The sequence below is a fragment of the Arachis hypogaea genome, chromosome 11, assembly GCF_003086295.3.
Source record: "Arachis hypogaea cultivar Tifrunner chromosome 11, arahy.Tifrunner.gnm2.J5K5, whole genome shotgun sequence".
NCBI lineage: Eukaryota > Viridiplantae > Streptophyta > Magnoliopsida > Fabales > Fabaceae > Arachis > Arachis hypogaea.
This window is the reverse complement of record NC_092046.1, coordinates 116,167,501-116,188,676: the sequence shown is the minus strand read 5'-3', so window position 1 is coordinate 116,188,676 and position 21,176 is coordinate 116,167,501. Positions and strand designations below refer to the sequence as shown.

At 34.8% G+C, this 21,176-nt stretch overlaps 1 protein-coding gene and 1 long non-coding RNA gene across 6 annotated transcripts; one reads left to right on the top strand and one right to left on the bottom strand.

The window, feature by feature from the left end:
* The first annotated feature begins 9,871 nt into the window (after positions 1-9,871).
* Positions 9,872-15,607, top strand: LOC112722411 (casein kinase II subunit alpha). Of its 5 annotated transcripts, none has more exons than XM_025773421.3 (10): positions 9,872-10,338; positions 10,442-10,558; positions 10,812-10,941; positions 11,234-11,428; positions 13,297-13,461; positions 13,903-13,970; positions 14,073-14,129; positions 14,595-14,708; positions 14,819-15,081; positions 15,394-15,607. In XM_025773421.3, the coding sequence occupies exons 2-8, from the start codon at positions 10,452-10,454 to the stop codon at positions 14,596-14,598; spliced, it is 726 nt and encodes a 241-aa protein (XP_025629206.1). In that variant the 5' UTR covers positions 9,872-10,338; positions 10,442-10,451; the 3' UTR covers positions 14,599-14,708; positions 14,819-15,081; positions 15,394-15,607. The 5 variants fall into 5 exon arrangements, with proteins under 5 accessions (XP_025629206.1, XP_025629208.1, XP_029146073.1 ...); XM_025773423.3 differs by having other exon boundaries at positions 14,059-14,129; XM_029290240.2 differs by having other exon boundaries at positions 13,842-13,970.
* Positions 15,608-18,492: 2,885 nt separating this feature from the next.
* Positions 18,493-20,963, bottom strand: LOC140176381 (uncharacterized). Its single transcript, XR_011867668.1, has 2 exons — positions 20,428-20,963; positions 18,493-19,500 (listed from the first exon to the last, which is right to left on the bottom strand). It is a non-coding gene; the product is annotated as an uncharacterized lncRNA (long non-coding RNA).
* Positions 20,964-21,176: the final 213 nt, after the last annotated feature.

Below are 21,176 nucleotides of genomic sequence, written 5' to 3'. Positions count from 1 at the left end.
GAAGTTGAGAAAATATTGGTAAAGTTTGAACAGGGTGGGAACACAAGCCCAATTAACATGGAATCCCTTCAGAAGGTCGTGGCTAACAAGTCACGCTATCACACCCCGAGTCCTGGAAGGCTAAGCTTTTCCCTTGGCTTGACACAGCTAGAGAAGTCACCAGCCACACCCCCTTTCATAACGGTACATCCGAGGCTTAAGAGTGTCAAGTTAGGTGAGGAGAAGGAGGAAATGGTCCGGCATTGGATTCTAAACTCTCGCCTCGACAAAGAGGTGCCATTAGCAACCTATGAAGGTAGGCCGTATCTTCAACTATCAAGGTTGGATCTGTGGACTCTGAAAGCACGTGGTTGGGTCAATAGCAACGTAAGTTATTGAAACCCATGCTGTAGTTACAATTAATTTGTTCTTCGTACTCTGGATGTCATGCCTATTTATTATTCTATGCAGATTATTCAATGAATGTGCAACACATTTAACGATGCTCCGGCCGAGCGATTCAAACGTGACTTCTATTGCGTGTCTCCAAGAGTATTGGTATGAAGATTATAGTTTTTCTGAAATCTCATGATAGCTATAGCATCACTGGATACTGCTTTGACAACAGGAAACGGTGATACGATAGCAGAACTTGGATGCATTCCTTAACAGGCCAGTTCCGGTGTATGATAGATTCGGTCCAAATTTCAGAGAGGACAACAAATTCTTTGACAAAGTGGAGGCATCCAAAAGAAAATGAGTTAGACACATTCTATTTTATGTAGTGCATGGTCAGCCTTATTTAGATAAGGACTAATTTGTCCGGGTTACTTATTCTACCTAAACTGTTGGTTGTGGTGAAAAATTTTAGTCGTTGCCTCATTTGTTTTTTGCATGCACTTATTTAATTGTACTTCTCATATGTGAAAGTGAATGTGTTAGGTTAATTAACCATGAATGGTAAATATTGAAACAATTTGTGAAGTTTATGATATGTTTGTCGTGCATCTTACTCCATGCGGTTAATAGTTAAACGTGTTGTGATTTGTGATTTCTTTTTGCAATGGTTTATTCCAATGTGTTGAGAAGGACACTGGTGGCTGTATGCTTTTGATGTGGCAGGAAAAAGGGGTGTTGGTAATTGATAGTCTGAAATATGAGGAACCCACTGATGAAAGGAGGAAACTAGATGCATATGCGGTAAGCTAAGACACCACATGTGCGTTGTTTATGTATGCATCGATAAATAACATTAACAACTGACGAAATATAGTTGAGTATTTTACAGGGACGACTGATTGAAGATATGGCCAAAATGGCTATCCCAACTTACGGACATACTACGAATGGCCCAAGTATTGCATATGCCTCAGTCCCCATGCAACCAAACGGGTAAGTATAAGTAATCGACACACTTAACAAATTTATGGTTTAGCAATTGCTGTAACATTGATATCATACTGACTGGACTATACTTAATTATGTAGTTGGGATTGTGGCATCTTTCTCATTAAATTTATGGAGTTATGGACTAAAAATTGTAGACTACATGAATGGCACGATGTAAGTTACTCAGTCGCTCAGTTTTAGATTTGTAATTTTCGGTTCATGTTTGTTACACAATTCGATCATCACACTCATCATGAAAATACCACACAGGATATGCTTCTTGCTTTGAGAGTTCATCTCATGCTGGATATTGTCATGGGAGCACACAACAAATCAATCGAACAGGTGCGAACTTTGTTGGAACAAAATGAAAAACGTGCGTGCCATAACCCTACAAGAAACAAGAAAAAGGAGGTTAAATCACCATTCACGATATCAAATACGAGGACATTGATGAAACGGGTCGGAGAACAACCTGTGAGAAAGAACCAGAAACAGAGAAAGCAATAATTGTACTTAGTCTTAAGACCACAGAAACCTTTCTTAACTTATGTGTTTATGGGTTTAGGTGTATATGTTTTTTCACTATTGGAGTCTTGGTAGAAGATATAGGATGAACATGTTTAGTTCTCTAACTACTCTGATTCTATTTTAAGAAAATAGCTAAGCACATAAAATCTATTGGTTAACAATAACCATTCAGTTAACAATAGGATTAAACATCCGGTTTCCTATTGAATCGAACATCCAGAGTAAAATTCTTGTATAACATCACACACAATAAGCCAAGACAATTTTATGTAACCATCTACGTATAAGAAGAAGTAACCATCCGCTATCACACAAGTTCGAACATTCAAGGTAAAAATACTACTAATATATCAACCACAATACACCCAAACTATCCAGAATAACCATCTGAGATACCAGGGATAATAAACATCTGATATCCTACTGAATCGAGCATCCAATTTAAAATACTCGAAACTGATCACCCATATACACGTTTACTATTCTAAAATAAGTATATATGAACAGCTTTAAATAAACATCCGATGCTCTATTGAATCGAACATCCATGTTAACATACTAGTAAGATGTCATACACAATACAGCATGTTAAAATGGTTCATTCGCAGCAAATTAGAATTGTTCATTGAAATAAATCAGGTATAGATTCATGCAACAACTGCATACAACCCTGTAAACTATATCTTTATAACATAATCTCACCCACTTCATCTACCCCCCGTAATACATGAATGCCAATCGAAATCATATGTACATCGAGATGAAAAATAAACGCAAGCACACCCATGTCTAACATATTCTAACTTTTGTCGAAGGAGGTTAGCAAAGACATGAAGCTTCCAACTTGTTCAGGTGCATTTCGGCCAACAAGATCACCAAAGTTTGTATCTGGATATGCATTTGAACGAACCACCTGCTAAACGACACAAAAAATGACAACAATCAACTTATAGCATAGTCCTATATCGAATAACTAGTTGAAGTCAGATTGACACAAACATGTACCGGGGAAGCATTCTTGTTTTTCCTCCGACCAGATTTCTTGAAGGACTTTTTCAGGGCAGCTCCAAGCCTTTTACTCTTTGACCGGCCCTTTGTAGTGACCAACGATGAGCCTTGTATGTCGACAACACCGACAACATTTGAATTTTGTGAGCCAATGCTGGTGTGGGTCTCCGCCACGCCCTCGAACCTCTTCTTGGCACGGTGCTCAGTCAACTTGGCCCTTGTTTCTTCTAGAGCAGCATGCAACAATGCTGTTTCGTCGTCGTCATTGACGAACTCTTGAGCAATGTTGTAGAAGTGTGCACATAATCCCCTGAATGCATTATGACTCACATCCGACCGACTGATGTCGTGACTGCTCTTGATATAAGTATGCTTGCGCTTTATTTTCTTGCTCCATCGAGGGAGAACATAGCAGGTAGGTACTTTATACACTTTATACGAATGAAAAACTGCAAGACAGTAACAGCACAACACACCTGAACTCTCAAAAAGATTGCACTCACAACGAACCTCCTGTGTGGAACGATCAAAGTGGATATCGTACGGAACACAGAACATAGTATCAAAGGATTAATTTTTCCTCCTCCACCTTCATGCATACCACTGGCCCATCTTCAGTAACTACAGATACTCTGCAATCAGCCTTTTTCACAAACTAAATTTGAACATCCCTAAACATGCTAGTAGTGTACTTCTACTGAAATTGTCTCTCCATAGGCGAGCTCGTTGCATAAGGGATAACCCCCCTCGAGTCTACTGCATCATCCTCCAATTTCCTCTACTCCTTGACTCCAAACACATTATCGTATTCGTGAACAAATTGGACCAAGCTAGTCCTGCTGTGTAAGAATCCACCATAGAATACGTGCATGCTCTTACTCCTTTGCGTACTCCTCATGGCAACCCAAAATTCACCCTTGAAGAATATAGGAACTCACATGTGTCGATCGTCATAAAGATCTACAGAAAAAACACAGTTCTTACATAAGAAACCTTTTACTGAACTTATTATTACACAACAGATAAAGCCAGCTACCGAATAATTATTCATTATAAAGCGTAACGTAAGTGTACAATAACGAACCCGACAGCCATGTGTTGTCATGTAGATTGTAGTCCTCTATAAATTCAGACCATTTTCCCTCGAATGACTCCACCGTCCGAGAGTTGAACACAATGTCCCTGAGGTCGGCATACAACTCTCCGTACCGGCGATAACCTCCAAGCTTATGCAGTAACTTCTTCATGATGTTCTAGATGCACCAACAGTGACGTGTATTGGGTAACGCCTTTCTAATCGCACCGAACATGGATCTGCATTGATCGGTGATGATGCTCTGTAGAGCAGCTCCCATGCACGTCACCCATTGGCTGAAAACCCACTCATAACTTGGAATTTCCTCGTTTCCCAACAACGCACAACCAAGGAGGGTCAACTTACCATGGTGGTTGACACCAACGGACGACACGAACGGTAATTCATGCCTACACACATAAACAACCACATTTAAGAATTTCCAGTCACGACTGCACGAAAAAAAATACCAAAAAAACCAACAACACCACCTGGTACCTGTTTGTACTGTAAGTGCTATCAAATGACACGACGTCTTCGTAGTATTCATAGGAAGCCCTGCACCTTGCATCCACCCAAACTGCACTCCTAAATCTACACTCGTCCTCCAATTTCACAGCATAGAAGAAGTTCGGAGTGATGTCCTTCATTCTCATGAAATAGTTCATCATCTCCCTAACATCCGCATTCACATTGCTGGTTCGGAGTCTTGCTGTAATATAGTTTCTTAAATCCTTTTCTGAGAATCCCAGATTTGACGGGCCCCCAGCCTCATTTACCAAAGCTAGGAATGTCTTGTTTGGTCGAATCCCAGCCTCATCATTATTCTCAATCACGCACTTCGCATGCATGATCAGCTGCCTATACTCATGGTAGTGCACTGTCTTTTTCACCCAACATGAGTGCGAGTGCCTCAACTCAACCTTGAAGAAAAGCTAGGGGTGGCAAAGCGGGCCGGTCCGCCCCAACTCGACCCGTTTTGCCACCCCTAAGAAAAGCCACTCTTGCTTCTCCTTATCAAATTTCACATATATTCTTGCCTTGCACCCAGCGGCTGAAATCGGATTCTTCCGCGTTGGTGCTTTGACACGAGACCCGCGGATGCGGTCCCGATTACAGTGGATAGCCTGGTTAACGGGTTCCTTTGTGCTCTTGTCAAATGTTGTCATCTTGATCTTAGTTGCAAATCCAACTTTCTTTGCGTAGATAACATAGAAATCATGAGCTAGTTGCAACTGCGCAAACCGCATTCCAACTCTTGGCATTTCATCTTTCTCAAGGCAACCATGATCCCATAACTACGTATCAGAAAAAAACAATGCCATTAATGATGAAATCAAACATGCGGATCCTGACTGCACAAATTTAAACTAGAGTCCAAACCTCGTCACTTCCTACCTCAGTAATATCCGACAATTGCGTGTCCTGCACTTCCAAAATAAACACAAAAATCTAAAAAAAAAAGATAAATTTTTATTCAATATCATGTATATGAAACCTCACTAACCAGCACAAAAAATACGACAAAAAAGTATAAGTCAAGTCATTCATCTTGCCAATTTTAGCTTTAAAATAAAGGCATTGAAATGACAATCATGGTAATTGAATCAATTATTTCATTTTACCTATTATATAATTATTGTAACTACTACATACTCTTTTTCACGTTGACACTGAACGTCATATAGCTGAACATGCATTAGGTACAACTACCATACACATAGTTCTGTCCTCGGTTTCAAAGCCAATGGTGCCTATTCTTACTTTTAAGAGTTGCTTTCTTTATTCATACATTGAGCATCATGCATAACTATATACATATATTCTAATCCTAATATGCAGGAAGCAAATTAGGTAAAGCATCAATTGATAACTCTTGCATTTTTTCTTTTCATTTTCAAAATATATCCTTCCTAAATATAATACCATTGGCTACAACTCAAATTCAAGATACCTCACTTCTAAGGTTCTAGGGGACCTATGGGCATCCTGCACAGCAACATGGGTGATTACATATTTCAGAAGCACGGTCTCCAACTATAGCGAACTAACATTGTATACATGCAATTGAATTTTGGTTATGAGGGAGTATATTCAAATTCATATATTCATAGAAAATAGTCCAACTCAGAAGTATTTTCATCCAGAGACACATCAATATGCCATGGTTATTATAGTTAATCAAATTCCCCATACATATAAGAATACCATGAATATAAAACCATCACAAGTTTGGTTGAATCATGAATGTTTGTGATGCATTTGATTACGTATTAAAAATATAAAATTAAACACGCCACTTGCATTGAGTCTAAACTTCCAATTCAACTAAAAATGACCATCCATTGAAAAGTGTTTCGTACATAAAGTTGCTCACCTTAGTCGATTGCTCAACCTCGACGACGAGAGGGTCATCTACGTTTTCATTTGGATTTGATGAAATCTCATTACTGCCGGAAGATGGAACAGAAACCACCGGTTCAGCCACATTGCACTTCATTAATGAACTCCGGGGTGACGGGGGTGGAAGAGCAAGCACACTTGAGACCCCTTTTAATTGCGACGTCGACATCGAGAAGAAGAAACACACGGCTACGCGCTGTCCTCGCTGGATGTCTGGGTTGTTGCGGTGCCACGCATATCGAACAAACAACGGGTAGGTGGTGCTAGACGAGGGCCTGTGCGGACGATGACGCCGGTGGGAGGAGAGTCCGACGACGGTCGGTGACGGATAGAAAAGTAGTTTCCGATGAGAAACGGAGATGATATCGTATTGAGCAACTGACGTCTTTGTTGTGATCCTATAACTGCTCCTAATCCTATTTTCTTTCAAAATTCAAATTAGAATAATTTCAAAATTAATTCATTACCCATAATTTAATTTTAATTTGAAATTAACCTCCAATGTATGCATTGTACGGCACATGTATTGACTCCCTATACTTCCTCTATCACAATTTATCATGAAATACTATACTTCCTTTTAAACACATAAATCATGATAAAGTAGTGTGATTTAAAAAAAGACATACAAAGTATGATTCTGTACCATTATTTACTTATAAATCCAACATTATTCTTTAACACACGAACAACAAAAAGGGCAATGGGTTAACGAAAGTGTAGATAAACTCGATAGTCTAGTATAATTTACATACAAAAATGAAAACACTGAATAACCTAACACAATCTATATGGAAATAATAAACACCCACATTGACACTAAAAAAAATTAGATCGGATAAATTGATTTTCAGTAAATTCTTATTCTCTACATATATTCCAAAAGAGTGATGCTAAGTAGCTAAAGATTCATTACAATATAAAAATATCATAAAAATTCTCATTCTCTTTATAAGCAAGTGATATACACCTTCTTATCACTTACTCTCCTTATCACTTACCATTTTTCTGCGTGCTTGGAGACATTAATGTTCTTTGCAAAATCAATTTCAGTTTCTTCCAAATTAAATCTCTAAAATTCCTCAATCACATTATTATCCATTAAAATATAATTTTTCTGCAGAAATTATGGAGCTTAAATTTAAAAATTTTAACAACTTCTACTGTACAACTCATATTTTACATATAAATTATTAGAAAATAAAAAATAAAAATATAAACAAAAATTAAAAATAAATTTTTAAAAATAATTATTAACTCATCATATTAAAATCAATAAATAAGCATACATATGAATATTAAATAAAAAATATTAAAATAATTAAAATTATAACCTATTAGTGCACATATGAGATAATTTGAAAAATACAATAAGACGCATAGTTTAAAATTTAGTAATATTAATTATAAAAATTTATTAATTATAGACATCATATGTATGAAATTATGAATATTATGAGTACAAAATTATGGATGTTATTAATATGAAATTATCGATGTTATGCATATGAATTTATAGATGTTATGAGTAAATTTATCGATTGAATAAATTAATTTAAGAATTTGACATTTTTTTAAATTCAATTATGAAAAAATTTAAAAACATCTGTGTTAATTTGATAGTTATGTATGCAATAACTAAAAAATAATATGTGTATGGATGTAATATCTAATAAACATGAATTTAATTTTTAGATGTTAGTTGTATGTAATTATGGATGTTATGTATATGAACTTATGAATGCTATGTGTATGAACTTAGTTAATACAGTATAATTATAGATGCACATAAAAAAATAAATCAGTTTATTGCCATATCTCATCAAAGCTAGTGTGGTTTTTCATATTCTCGAAAATTGATTGACGGACAATAATCTCATCGGGTGAGTTTGTCTATTGTTCAAATTATTCTTCAACTCCTTCTTGTAAATTTCTTTGGCCTATTCTAATTGTGCTTGTAATTGAAATAGAGTTGTGATTTTTAGCTAGAGGAAATAAACAAACTTCATGATCCAGATTAACAATGAAAAATCTATTAAACCAAGCTTTCACATTTGTTAATGATTGCAATAATAATAAATGAATTAAAAGAAATAAAAATCAATTACAATTAAAATTATTTAATGAATATTATTACCGTTTTTAATTGTTATTAGTCATTATTGTATTCTTAAATCTAAGATTTGAACCTCTCTCCAAAGATGTCATTCTTTCGGGGTCTATTTATTAAGCATGGGAGAGAGAATCATATGACATTATAACATTCAAATTATAAAAAGAAATATTAAATAGTAGTTATAAGAATGTCTAATAGTTAGGGATATGATATTATAATTAATATCATTAATAAGTGGAATTGATAAGAATATGATAAGTAGATTGATAAGAGCATAGTTATCAGAACCGGACCGGATCGGTCGGTTCGACCAGAAAACCAGTGAACTGGTGGTCTGGCCGGTTTGGTTTGAAGATTGGACCGCATCAGCTTTCGAACCGGTCAACGGGGGTCAAACCCGTTGAAAACCGGCCGGTTCGCGTCTCAAATTACACTAAACCTGTCGCGGGTCTATGGTGCACCTGCGGGTCGAACCCGTGATCGCGTGAATGTGCAGCTTCTCCTTGCCACTGTGCCAAGCTTATTCTTCAATAATACTATGACAAACAATATATATAACAAAAGGTGAATGATTTTTTATTTTTCTTATTCTTTTAAACATGGATTCACATGAATACCAAACAAATTGTCACATGGTATATAAATATATTGATATATTGATATTGATTGTGTTATCTTTTTTTTTGTTCATTTAAATTGACAAAATATTTTATACTAGTGATTAATTTATTATTTTTTTATAGTATAAATTATATCTAAGAATTAATATTTAATTGTTATTAATACACAACTGGTAAATATGTACTTTATTTTTTTTTTCAAGCGCTAATTAATCTGAAGTTGAAAATTTTAAGGTCCTAATTGTCACTTTATTCAATTTTTTACTATTTTATATTTTTTATTTGCGTACGACCGGTTCTATCGGTTCAACCAGTGACCCACCGGTTGAACCAATGACCCAGTGACCCAGTAACTTGACCGGTTCGATCACCGGTTCGGTTCTGACAACTATGGATAAGAGAGTAAAATAAAAAATTAAAATATTATTAAGTTATATAAATGAAGTAAATTATGAAAAATTTTGGCTAATTATGGCTAAAAATTGTTTGTTATCAAATTTTTTCCATTCCAAAATTACTTTTACTACCCAAATTGGTCTATATGTTGCTCACAATTAAATTTTTAATATGCTTGGAAAAATAAATCCTTAATTAATTTTATTATAACACAATAAAGTCTCCAACAAAGACACTACTCTAAGACACGTTTGATTCCTTTTAATTAAATAAACGATGGACGGACCAATCTGTATGCACTACAAAAAAAGAGACATAAAATGGCATAAATATTACGGCGGTTTTGTAAAACTGCCCTAATACCCGGGTATTATGACGTTTTTCATTGTTGCCATAATTGAATTGTATTTGGTGGCGGTTTCTGTTGATTTTGGCGGTTTTAAAACGCCATTATCACTTCTATATAAAATAGCCTAACCCTAATCCAATTCTCATTTTTCGTTGAAACGCAAAGTTTGAATCGCTGCCAGAGGGATCTTCTCTGTGACGACCTTCTCTTACCGATCTCCTCCGGCGACGACCATCTCTTACCGATCTCTTCCGGCGACGATCTCCTCCAACGACGACCTCATTTGGCGACTTTTTCCTCAGCGGTGATCTTCTCTGGTGACCTCTCCTCTAACGACAACCTCCTCCTGCGACGGTCTCCTCCAGCGGCATCTCTTACTGCAATGATCTCCTCCGGTGGCATTCTCCTACGCCGTCAATCTCATCCATCGAGCTAATGTGCTATGAGAGATTCTCCTCCCACAAGCTCGCGAGTTTGGTTCTTCTCCCTCTTTTCCTCTGTTCTCTTGAAAATATTTTACTCTAATTCTTTCGATTTCTTGAATTATTGATCCAAAATTTCAAAATACATGATAGATTTTGCGAAATGGCAACTACAACTACTGAGCTAGGGTTTCTGAGGAAGGGATCGTTGAAACAATTCATAATGATGATGATGATGAAGCGCCCGATGCTGCGGAGAATGGAGTTGCGGTAATTTTGTTGTTTTATTGGATTATTTGTGCCTGAAACTTAATGCTTTTAGTTAACAGTTTGTTTTAGTTCCTTGAGTTGATTCTTTCATGCTTTATCAGTTCTGAATTTGTTCCACTATGTGCTTATAGTCTCACCGTCCAGTGGGGATAACAATAATCATATTTATTATTATTAATACTTTTATTTCATTTCCTATTTCCTATTTTGTTTATTTAATATCTGTTTAAAAAACTGTGTTCATGAGTTGCAGGGAGCAAGATGACTACGAGGTTGTGAGGAAGGTGGGAAGAGGGAAATATATTGAGGTCTTTGAGGGCGTTCACTCCACCGATAATGAAAAATGCATCATCAAGATCCTCAAACTCGTCAAGAAGAAAAAGGTGAATCCAATTCCAATCCCTACACCTATTGCAGTTTGTATTAACTAATATGACTGCTATTTTTAATTTAAAGCAACACTGCTGTTTTCAGTTTCAGTATACTTTTTCACTTCATTCCATCCTCATATGGCAATGAATGCTGTGCCGGGGCTTCAATGGCCAACTTTGGTCCAGTAGTTCATTTAGTTTGTTATTAAATTTCTAATTTCAAACCTGTAAGATTTTACCCTTTCCAATATTCTGGTTGTATATATAAGTTTGTACATCTTATAAGTTGTTATTCTGGTTGCAGTTAAAGAGGGAGATCAAAATATTGCATAATCTTTGTGGAGGTCCCAATGTTATAAAGCTGCTTGACATTGTTAGGGACCAGCAATCAAAGACCCCAAGCCTTATATTTGAATATGTCAATAACACTGATTTTAAAGTGCTCTACCCCACCCTGTCAGATTATGATATTCGATATTATATCTATGAACTTCTAAAGGTAAGTTTTATACTCTATTGGTTGTCTAAGATCAGCTGTTATATCTTATTTTTGCAGTCATTATTTGTTTGACATATTTCTAGACATTATCTATGCCAATGCTTCGTGGAAAATTCAGTTATTATTTTTGTATTTTTCTTTATGGTGAAATATTAGAAAGTGGTTGAGTAATTGCTGCATAGCTCTTTGACAGCTTCTTCTACATTAATCCTCTAATAGATGCAATTAAAGAATGAATTGGTTGAGGTTTGAAATAGGTTGTAGAGTGGCTTGTAAGGAAGTTGATTTTGATTTTTGAAAATCACTTCAATTGCTTATAAATAATGCATAGCAGGAAAATAGACTTTTTCACTAAATGCACTTGTAATATCAATATCTACTAAGTTGATATTTAGTCTTTGAAGATAATACAATCAAGGCAAGGAGATATTGGGAACTACTACGGTGTTCAGCTTCTTGATGCTTCAGTGACAAAATACCAAGATTATGGTCACTAACAACTTACTCACCCTCTTGTGTATGTGCACAAAGACTAGTGCTTTTCTTTTTTCCTTTTTGCCACTGAAAACTCAGTTTCCTGTCTACCACCTTGTGTTTATTTGAATATGATTTTGTAAATTTTTGTTAAATATTTAACTTATTACTTACTCTTGAAATATTTAAAAAAAATTGTTAGCATTTTGCTAATAAGTGTTGTAAAGAATTGAAGACATTTAAAAAAAAAGAAATGTTTTTAAAAGTTTTCATTTATGTAGTCAAAAGTTCAAAAGTCTTTGCTTTTTACTTTTTTCAATAAAAGTATTTGTTTTCTATTTATATATATTATCGTTTCTATTGAGGTTTTTGATAAAATATTTCACATACTTTATAAATAGAAGAAAATGTACTTTCCCTAGTAAATTTCTAACATTCTATTACTTGTCAACTCTTTGTAGCTTTTATTTCATAAGTTCATTCATGTTTATGCTTTGCACTTTGTGACATAAGAAAAAGGATACAAGCAAAAGTGGTCTCTTTTTTTTGTAATTTATTAATTTATATTTGGTCTTGAGGAAAAGCAATGAGAGTTATATCCATATCCAAATCTAATTCCAAGTCCACGTACTCATAAGTAATGCATAGCCTTTATTATAATAATGGTGTTATATGCTTTGGTATTTGGATATAACTTCTGGGAAAATTGGAGATAAATTTAATTTGGCAGTTGATGATCTTTGAAATTCAGGATATACATTGGAGAGACACGTGGAGTGGAGGGATTGGGTGAGAGGTTAGAGGTGAGGGAATTATCCTTCATATACAGCTGGCTCTCCCTCTCTGATTTTGTTTGTTTGTTATATGTGATGTGTGCTGCTCTGCTCTCCATACTCATGCATGCTCGTTTCTGCTTCTTTTCTTTGATATATGCATGCTCGTTTCAGCTTAACTGTGTCAGCAAGTTTAGCCATTGACTTCATGTGGTAGCTGTCTTGAAGGTTACTTTTCTTTGTCTTATGCTTTGTTTGTTTAGAATTGGTCATTTTTTGTCTTATTAATTCCGATTGACGCAACAAATTTAAATTGCAACTTTAGGAAGATTTCAAACTTCTGCACAACCAATAATGTATCACGTATACAATTTTGTTAATAAATTAGTATTTGGATCATTTTTGTTAATAAATTTTTCAACCATCAAAATGGTTATATTATCCATTTTAAATTATACGATGAGACAATTTAGTTTTCCAAACAAGTAACAGCCAAGCTAAACCATTGCTTGTGTTATACAATGCTTCATTTTGCAGGTAACTAATTCGGCTATCTATATCATGTTAAAAAATCATAAGGCTAATGTCCAAGACTCTTCTAATCTACAAAATTGTTAATAGGAAAGGGTCAAAGTTCCCTTCAAATCTGAAGGGAAGGGAAACTTCAGAACAGTGAGCTTCAAGTTCAAAGCAGTTGCACCAAGAACAAGACTCACATTCTACAGCTCCTTTTACCATACCAGAATTGATGATTATGGATCTCTCTGTGGCCCTGTTCTTGACCAGGTTATAGTGTTCTCTGTCGCATAAGTTATTAAACCATTAATGTAGTACTTAGTAACTATGATTTTTGCAAGTTACTTGAGCCTGTCTTCTATATAATTGCACGAGACCACCTTATATTAAAACTTCATCTTGCTTTTGTATACTAATTCCCTATATTTTGTTCATGTATGCATTAAATAACCTTATACTTTCTAAACTTATAGCTAATTAGTTAGCAACATCATGATAGTGGAAGCAACATGTTCACTTGAGTGTGTAATTCAAAATATTAAGCAAATTAACATCCTGAACAGAAAGGACTTGAAGAATTCTAAAAAGAACAATACTAAGATTGGTAGTTACCCCTCATATACGCTGCCAATGTCTGATTAAAATTGCAGAGTTAGCTTTTTAAGAAGCAATGAACATTGAATCATGACGGTGTATCACGGTGTAGCGCAGGGAGGCAGTCTGAGATCAAATGGCTCTCCTTTTCGTCACACTCGTATCGTACCTTTGTCGATATTAAGGTAAGCAGTTTTGAGGTCTGGTCGTGTTAAGGCTAGTCAGCAAAGTACATGGCTCGATTTTGTTGTCACTAAATTGCATTGAAAACAGATTTTGGTTTGCAGGACAAGTGGAGGAATTTCCTCAAGGCTAGCTTTGCTCAGGCACCTGCAGATGAAGGGGTAAGAGTCATGATTTTGCAAAATTAATCTTGCTTATTAGTGAGTTTATATAAACATGATTTGTGGTTAAAAACTATTTGGAAATTAGTTCCTACAAACATTCCAGGAACTGTTTCAACATGCATGCATGTGACTTAAGTTGCTTAATATTTTACTACCTGTCCAAAATTAGTTAGGCATTTAAGCATAGAAATTAAGGAAATTGGAAACATCTTGATTTTTTAATAAACTAGATTGATTTTACAAAACTACCCTCAACTCTCCTTATCCTATACTTATTGCCACTCTCCTCTTTCCTCTCCTCTTTAATAGGATGATTACAGTTGGAAAAATTCGACCTAATTCTTCTGCTTACTGAATTCCTGAGTTGTTGTTCTCTGCAGAAATCCAACCTATTATAACTCTTGAATTAGGAATTTGGGTTCCAACTTTATTTTCCTTGTTAAATTTGTTTTCTTGACATAGATGAACGTGCGGAAGCATGGTATAGCGCCAATCCTAGAACCGATTTTTCTACGAGTACGAGAGATTAAAAAGGGGGCTGCTTCCGTGGAAGGAGTAGAAGCAAAATTCTAGCAGGTTTGTATTGAAAAATCTATCTTGTTATAAATCTTTTCTTTAGAACTCATTGTTCTGAGAATTTTTTGGGAATTTGCATGCTGCAGTTATAATATTTTTAACACATGCAGGTACCTGAAACACTGCCTGAAGAGGTACTTGGGAAGATGGGAGCACCTCCAAAGAGTGATGTGCCGATTATTACACCCAATGAGCTACCTGAGGTTGCTGGTTTATTGCTTGGATTTCCAACGAGATTTGGACTCATGGCTGCTCAGTTTAAGGCATTCTTGGTTGCAACTGGAGGCCTATGGTGTACACAGGCACTAGCAAGAAAGCCTGCTGGAATTTTTTACAGCACCGGTTCTCAAGGAGGCGGACAGGAAACCACCTCGTGAGTTTTCGAATCTGTCCAATTTTGCTTCCCTTACTTGCCATTTTCTCCCATGAGTGTCTTTTAATGCTGGTTATAGACATTTGTGAACTACATTGCCTTATTTGAGAAAGCTAAGAGAAGGATAGGTACACACAAATAAGATGGAGCCAAAGAGGTTAAAAAGATAGCTACTCCTAATTAATAATGAGTTCTTATCAAATAGCATATTTCTTGTGAGACTGCTGGTTTAGTTTTCTCTTTTCAAAATGCTAGTAGTTTGCTATTTATTTGAGCAACTATTTATTTCTAACGTTTAATTTTCTTTTGCAGATAATATTTATTCACACGGACATGAACAATGAAAATGTTGGAAGGGTCTGTTGCAAACTTTTTGAGCATCTCTAAGAAAACTCCCAATGTAATAGAACTAATAATATTTCTTAGTTTGATATTTTGTATAGGAATTATTACTTTTGATTTGTAATACTAAAAAATTATATATTATGTTTAATACTGAGTTAAATAATATTTTGTCTATGGATTATGATTTTGTTATTGTGGAATTTTAATAAAAAAATTATTTGTTTAGCATGATAGAAACAACAGTAAAAATTGTATTTTTAAAAGATAAAAAATGTCACTTTTATCCGGTAAAAAGGGCGGTTTGTAACTGCCATTTTAAACAACATGAAACGCCATTTTAACCTGATAAAAACGGCGGTTTTAAATGTCGTTTTAACCAATAAAAATATCACTATTAAGGTAAAAATGGCGGTTCAAAAATGCCGTTTTAACCAACAAAACGTCACTTTGTTAGGGTCAAAATGGCGGTTTAAAAACGCCATTTTAATCAATCAAAAACGCCGCTTTTATCCTGGAAATTACGGCGGTTTGAACCGCCGTTTTAACTTTGAAAATTATGGCGGTTTTCTGAAAACCGCCGTAATAACCAGAATGGCGCCCAGAATTACGTCGTTTTTTAAAACCGCCGTTCTTGGTAATAATGGCGGTTCAAACCGCCATAAATACCCAAAAAAACCGCCGTTTTAACCAGAATTTTTTGTAGTGACGATGGCAGCAATTCACGAGAACTTCTGAAAAAAAAAATTGTTGACGACCAAAACACCCGATCTTGAATTCTTTAAGAATCAATTTGCCCGTTTATTTATATAAAATAAATAACCAGAAATCTAACAATCGAATTTATTGAGTAAAAAAAAAAGATATAAAAGAGATATGTTAGGAACAACATTCCTACAAAAAGGCAACGTTCATAAATCTAGAATAACAAAATATGAAATAATAATACAAAGTTTGAATTAATAATGTAAAAATTGTCCCACGAACAAACTATAATTCATTTGATATATATATATATATATATATATTTTGATACTAATGTTAATGTTTTTTTTGACAGAATTAATAATTAAATATTATAATTACTCACAAACTAATACTTTATTTAACATGTTGTAATTTGTCTAATTATTTTTTCATAAAGACTAATTATTTTGTGGTTGTATTTGAGTGTATTGTTTTAATTTTTTTTATTCAACAAAGAACAATACGATACAACGATACTTCTATGATACCAAATTTTTATTATTAGAAGAATTCTTTTATTTTTAAATTAAGATCTTACAAACATTATGAAATTTTTTCTATTTTGTAAATATTGTCAAACATATTAGAGAAATTAATTAGTCAAAGAGAAATATCTATCAAATATTAGTTTCCAAGAAATTATAGTATTTTTTCTATTAATTTTATTTAAAAATAAAGCATTAGGATAATGATTTTCATATACATATATATATATAAATGCATTATGATTTTTTTTTCAGTGGAACAATTTTTACGTTTTTCATTTAAACTTTTTATTATCATTTAATATGTTCTTATTATAAATTTATTAATGTTATTTTTTTAGGAATGTTTTTCATAATATATATTTTTATGTCTTGATTGATTTTAACTTGATAAAATTTAATGTATTAGGATTTTAGTTATTTATTTGTAAATCGTGTTAGGATAGTGGCTTTTATGTACAATTTTGAAAGTCTACTATTCTATCACTATTTACATATTAGATTTATGAGTATATAGCTGTAGAGGATCATAATCTATGTGTTAAAAGACAATACAATAATTTTAGTGAATTATGGCAGTATAGTATAATTTATGAACAAATAGTACATTTACTATCCTATGACAATTTATATAATTTATAAGAGAATATATACGTCATAAATTTCGCACTACAAAATTCTTATTTGTTTGTAGAAATTTTTTAGTGGGAATTATTAAAAATTTTCATATTATATATTTTCTTTTTGACTATTTGTAAAACCTCCTTGAATAACAAACAAAAACTCCTACTATTATAATACTCTCAACTCAATCAATTATAAAAAATCCAACCCAAACAAATATTCACTGAGCCTATATCAAAAAAAAAAATTCAAGAGGCTTTGAGAGAGAGGACGAGGGAGAGTGAGATGGATCTCTCTGAACCCCTAAAATCTCGATGTCATCGCCACCGCCATTGCCATCATTGTCTCCTCATCAATGTGACGCTGGTGGAGTTATGAATGGAGGACAAGGTGATCATGGAGCTCTCAGGATAGTATTTTAGTGATGATTCTAATCAGATCATTGAGGTAATGCTTTAGATCTTCCGCTTCTGTGTTGTCTTTCATGACAAGTTCTTCCGCTGGTTCTGCTTTTGCTCCAGTGGCTTGAAGCACTTAGAGAGCGATTTTGGCACGGAGTCGGTGGCGCTGGTTGAGGAGATCTGAAAGGCGAACAAGCGGGAGTCTCTGGACGCTTCAATTGAAGTTGCGTTTGAAGCTATCAAATCTCGTGGAACTGATTTTCATATCATTCCAAGTTATTGTGGTGAGAATTTGTTCCTAATTTGTTCTTGTTTAGTTCAACACTTAAATTTCATGGTTTCAATGATGTGTATTGTATATGACATTTTGTATTTTAATTTATATGATAATTGTTCACCAGGTTCTTGAAATGAGTGATTTCACTTAACCGCATTTGAAGATATGATAGACTCTATTAATTGCCATTTTAGTTTTAGCCATTTTGCATTTTAATTTTTCCTATTCTGTTGGTATCAGCAATTTTCGTAACAAAACTTAGGCTAGAGAAAGCTTAACCAAAATAATGATGACAAAGAAACAATATGTCCTCTTCACCATAGTCCTCTTAATTTTACTTTTGTTATTTGAGTTGAATTTGTTAATCCAATGTTCACTTTTTCTTTAATGAAATATGAGTTCCTGTAGATGGTTGAAAGTAATGAAATTAACAAATTTTGGTTGGCACTTCTCGATGAAAACATAGTCGGTGTACATTGGAATAACCAGGTAAATACTAATTTAAAATAGTGTTTTTTGCATAAATTCATTCATAGAGCCTTAACAACTTATATGTTTTATTATATATTATAGGAATTGACTGGATTGAGTACAAGAAAAAACCAAAGAAAGCAGACCAATAAATATGGAAGGGCCTAAGATTCGATCTAATCCAAATTGGATATAATCTTATTATGTGTTGTGTTAGATTGAGTTGCGGGGTTTGTATGTTCTTTTGTTTGTGCTGGTGTTACATTGGAATTGGGTGAGTTTGAATGAAGTTTTGGGAAGTGGAATTGAAAAAAGAGGAATAGAGGTATTGATTGTTGGCTACCATTTCAATTAACTCCAGTACTTCATTAGTGGTCTTCTTTATATGCAGAGATCCTCCAGCCAAATTGTACAATGAAAACCGAGAGGTGGGGTCATCCCATCATAAAATATTTGAAGTTGGATCTAGTTTGCAAATATGTTCGGAGGGCATTTTATGAGCATCTCTTTGTACCTCTCCCAAGCCTCATAGAGGAACTCTCCTTCGTGCTGTCTGAAGGTCTGAATGTCTGTTCTGAGCTTAGTCAACCTCTGAGACGGGAAGGACTTGTTTAGGAACTTAATGACCAAGTCCTCCCATGTGGCTATGCTCTCTTTGCGCTGATTATCCAGCCACTACTTAGCCTGATCTCTTACAGCAAAAGAAAAGAGCAACAAACAATAAACCTCAGTCGGGACACTATTTATCTTGACAGTGTCACAAATTTGTAAGAAATTAGAGATAAACAAATTCGAATCTTCCTACGAGCTCCCACTAAACTGACAATTTTCTTGATCCAATGGTCCTCCTAAGTTAAGGAGCATTAGCATTGTGATTTGCATTCTCTGCTTCTCTGCTATGTTGAATTCAAATTCTTCTTCCACTGCCTCTTCAATTTCTTCTTCAATTCTTTGATTTTTAGCTTGTTTTCTTTGTCTCCAAAGAGTTCTTTCAATCTCAGTAGGGGTGTTCACGGTGCGGTTTGGTTTAGTTTTTGAGAGAAAAGTCATCCGATCCAATCATCTAATTAAACTGCAGTTCGGTTTAGTTCGATTTTTTTATCGAAGCCATCCGAACCAAACCAAACCAATTAAAATCGGTTTGGTTTGGTTTGGTTTGTTCGATTTTTTCAATCAATTCAAAAAAATACTACCATACTATTTCACAAAGTCATAACATTGAAATCGACAAACACAAATACACAATAGCTAACAAAGTTTTGATATAATGAAATTTAACAACAAAAAAAATTCAAATACTACAATTAAAGAAGTTTAAAAGTTCAATAGTCAACACAACCGAAAATAAAAATAAATTTTCATTAAAAGATAGCCAAGTTATGGTGTCTTCTCCTACAAAACAGCTAAACTTCTCAACGCAAACCAACTTGAAATAAAAAACCAGTTACATAACAACAACAACAACAACAACAACAACAACAACAACAACAACAACAACAATAATAATAATAATATATTGACATCAAACTAGCGGCAATCCAGTGTCGCTCATATTCTCACTTAAACTGACATCAAACTGCACAAATAAATACATTGAACGACAAAATAAATTTCCAAGCAATTTACAAAATCAAAATCAAAAACACAACAAATAAATTAAAAACAGAACAATACCAACAACCAGCAACAATACCAACAAACATGCTTAAAATTATCTCATTATTCAAATTTATCTTTTACCATACTGATTTTAATAAACTGAACAATGAATCAATAACCAGCAACAATACCAATAATAAAATAATTCAACAATACCAACATTACCTGACAAACAGCAACATTGAATCAATAAACAACAATTGGTAAACAATGAATCAACAAACAACAAGTTAGCAACAATGAATCAACAAACAACAATACCAACAATAAAGTAAACAATACCAACAAACCGCAACAATGAAGCAATGATTATTGAACAAAAATTAGTCAAATTACATACCTGACTCGGTGGCTCGGACTCCATATTGACTTTAAATGACTTGAATCGGTGGGTGGATGGGGGACTGGAAAATGCTGCTGGGTGGTGGCCAGAAACACTGCTCGGTGGTGGCGTCACTGGCGTGGTGCTGTGCTGGCCTGCTGGGTCAGTGGGTGGTGGCGTCGTGCTGTGCTACTGCTGCATGGGTGGCCAGAAACGGTGCTCTGTCCGCTGGGTGGTGCTGTGCTACTGCTGGGTGCAAGCCTGCAACGGTGGTGTTGGCTATGGTTGGGGCTTCGTGGTACTCTATCCGCGAAGAGGTCCTGGGAGCAGTGGGTGAAAAGGCTTTGGCGTTGGGAGGAAGGCTTCGAGGTGGTGGGAGGAACGGTCTCTCCCCGGCGTTAGGAGGTGCTGCAAGAACATGGGTTCGCTGCCGGCCTCGAGGCTCAAGAACGTGGGTGCACCAGTGCAGAGAGCGAGATTGTAGAGGAGAGCGCTAGGTTTCGATTGGGGGTGGGGGTTAGGTCGCACAGAACTCATTTGGGGAATTGAGGGGTTGGTTTTTTTAGGGTTTTTACCTTATCAATTCGGTTTGATTGGGATTTTCATGGTCAAAACCGAAAATCGAAACGAATTACAAAAAAAATAGCAAAACATGTTTTTTTTTTTTTTGGTTTTCGGTTTGTTCGATTTTAGATTTTTTCTGTTCGGTTGATCGGTTTAGTTCGATCTAAATCGATTTTAAATACCCCTAATCTCAACTATCTAAA

What these genes read in the sequence shown, in the direction of transcription:
- LOC112722411 (XM_025773421.3), top strand. Translation starts at nt 10,452, where the DNA reads ATGGCAACTACAACTACTGAGCTAGGGTTTCTGAGGAAGGGATCGTTG. An exon ending in AACTCGTCAAGAAGAAAAAG is followed by an intron (nt 10,942 to 11,233) that starts GTGAATCCAATT and finishes TTCTGGTTGCAG; the next exon opens with TTAAAGAGGGAGATCAAAAT. An exon ending in GTACCTTTGTCGATATTAAG is followed by an intron (nt 13,971 to 14,072) that starts GTAAGCAGTTTT and finishes TTTGGTTTGCAG; the next exon opens with GACAAGTGGAGGAATTTCCT.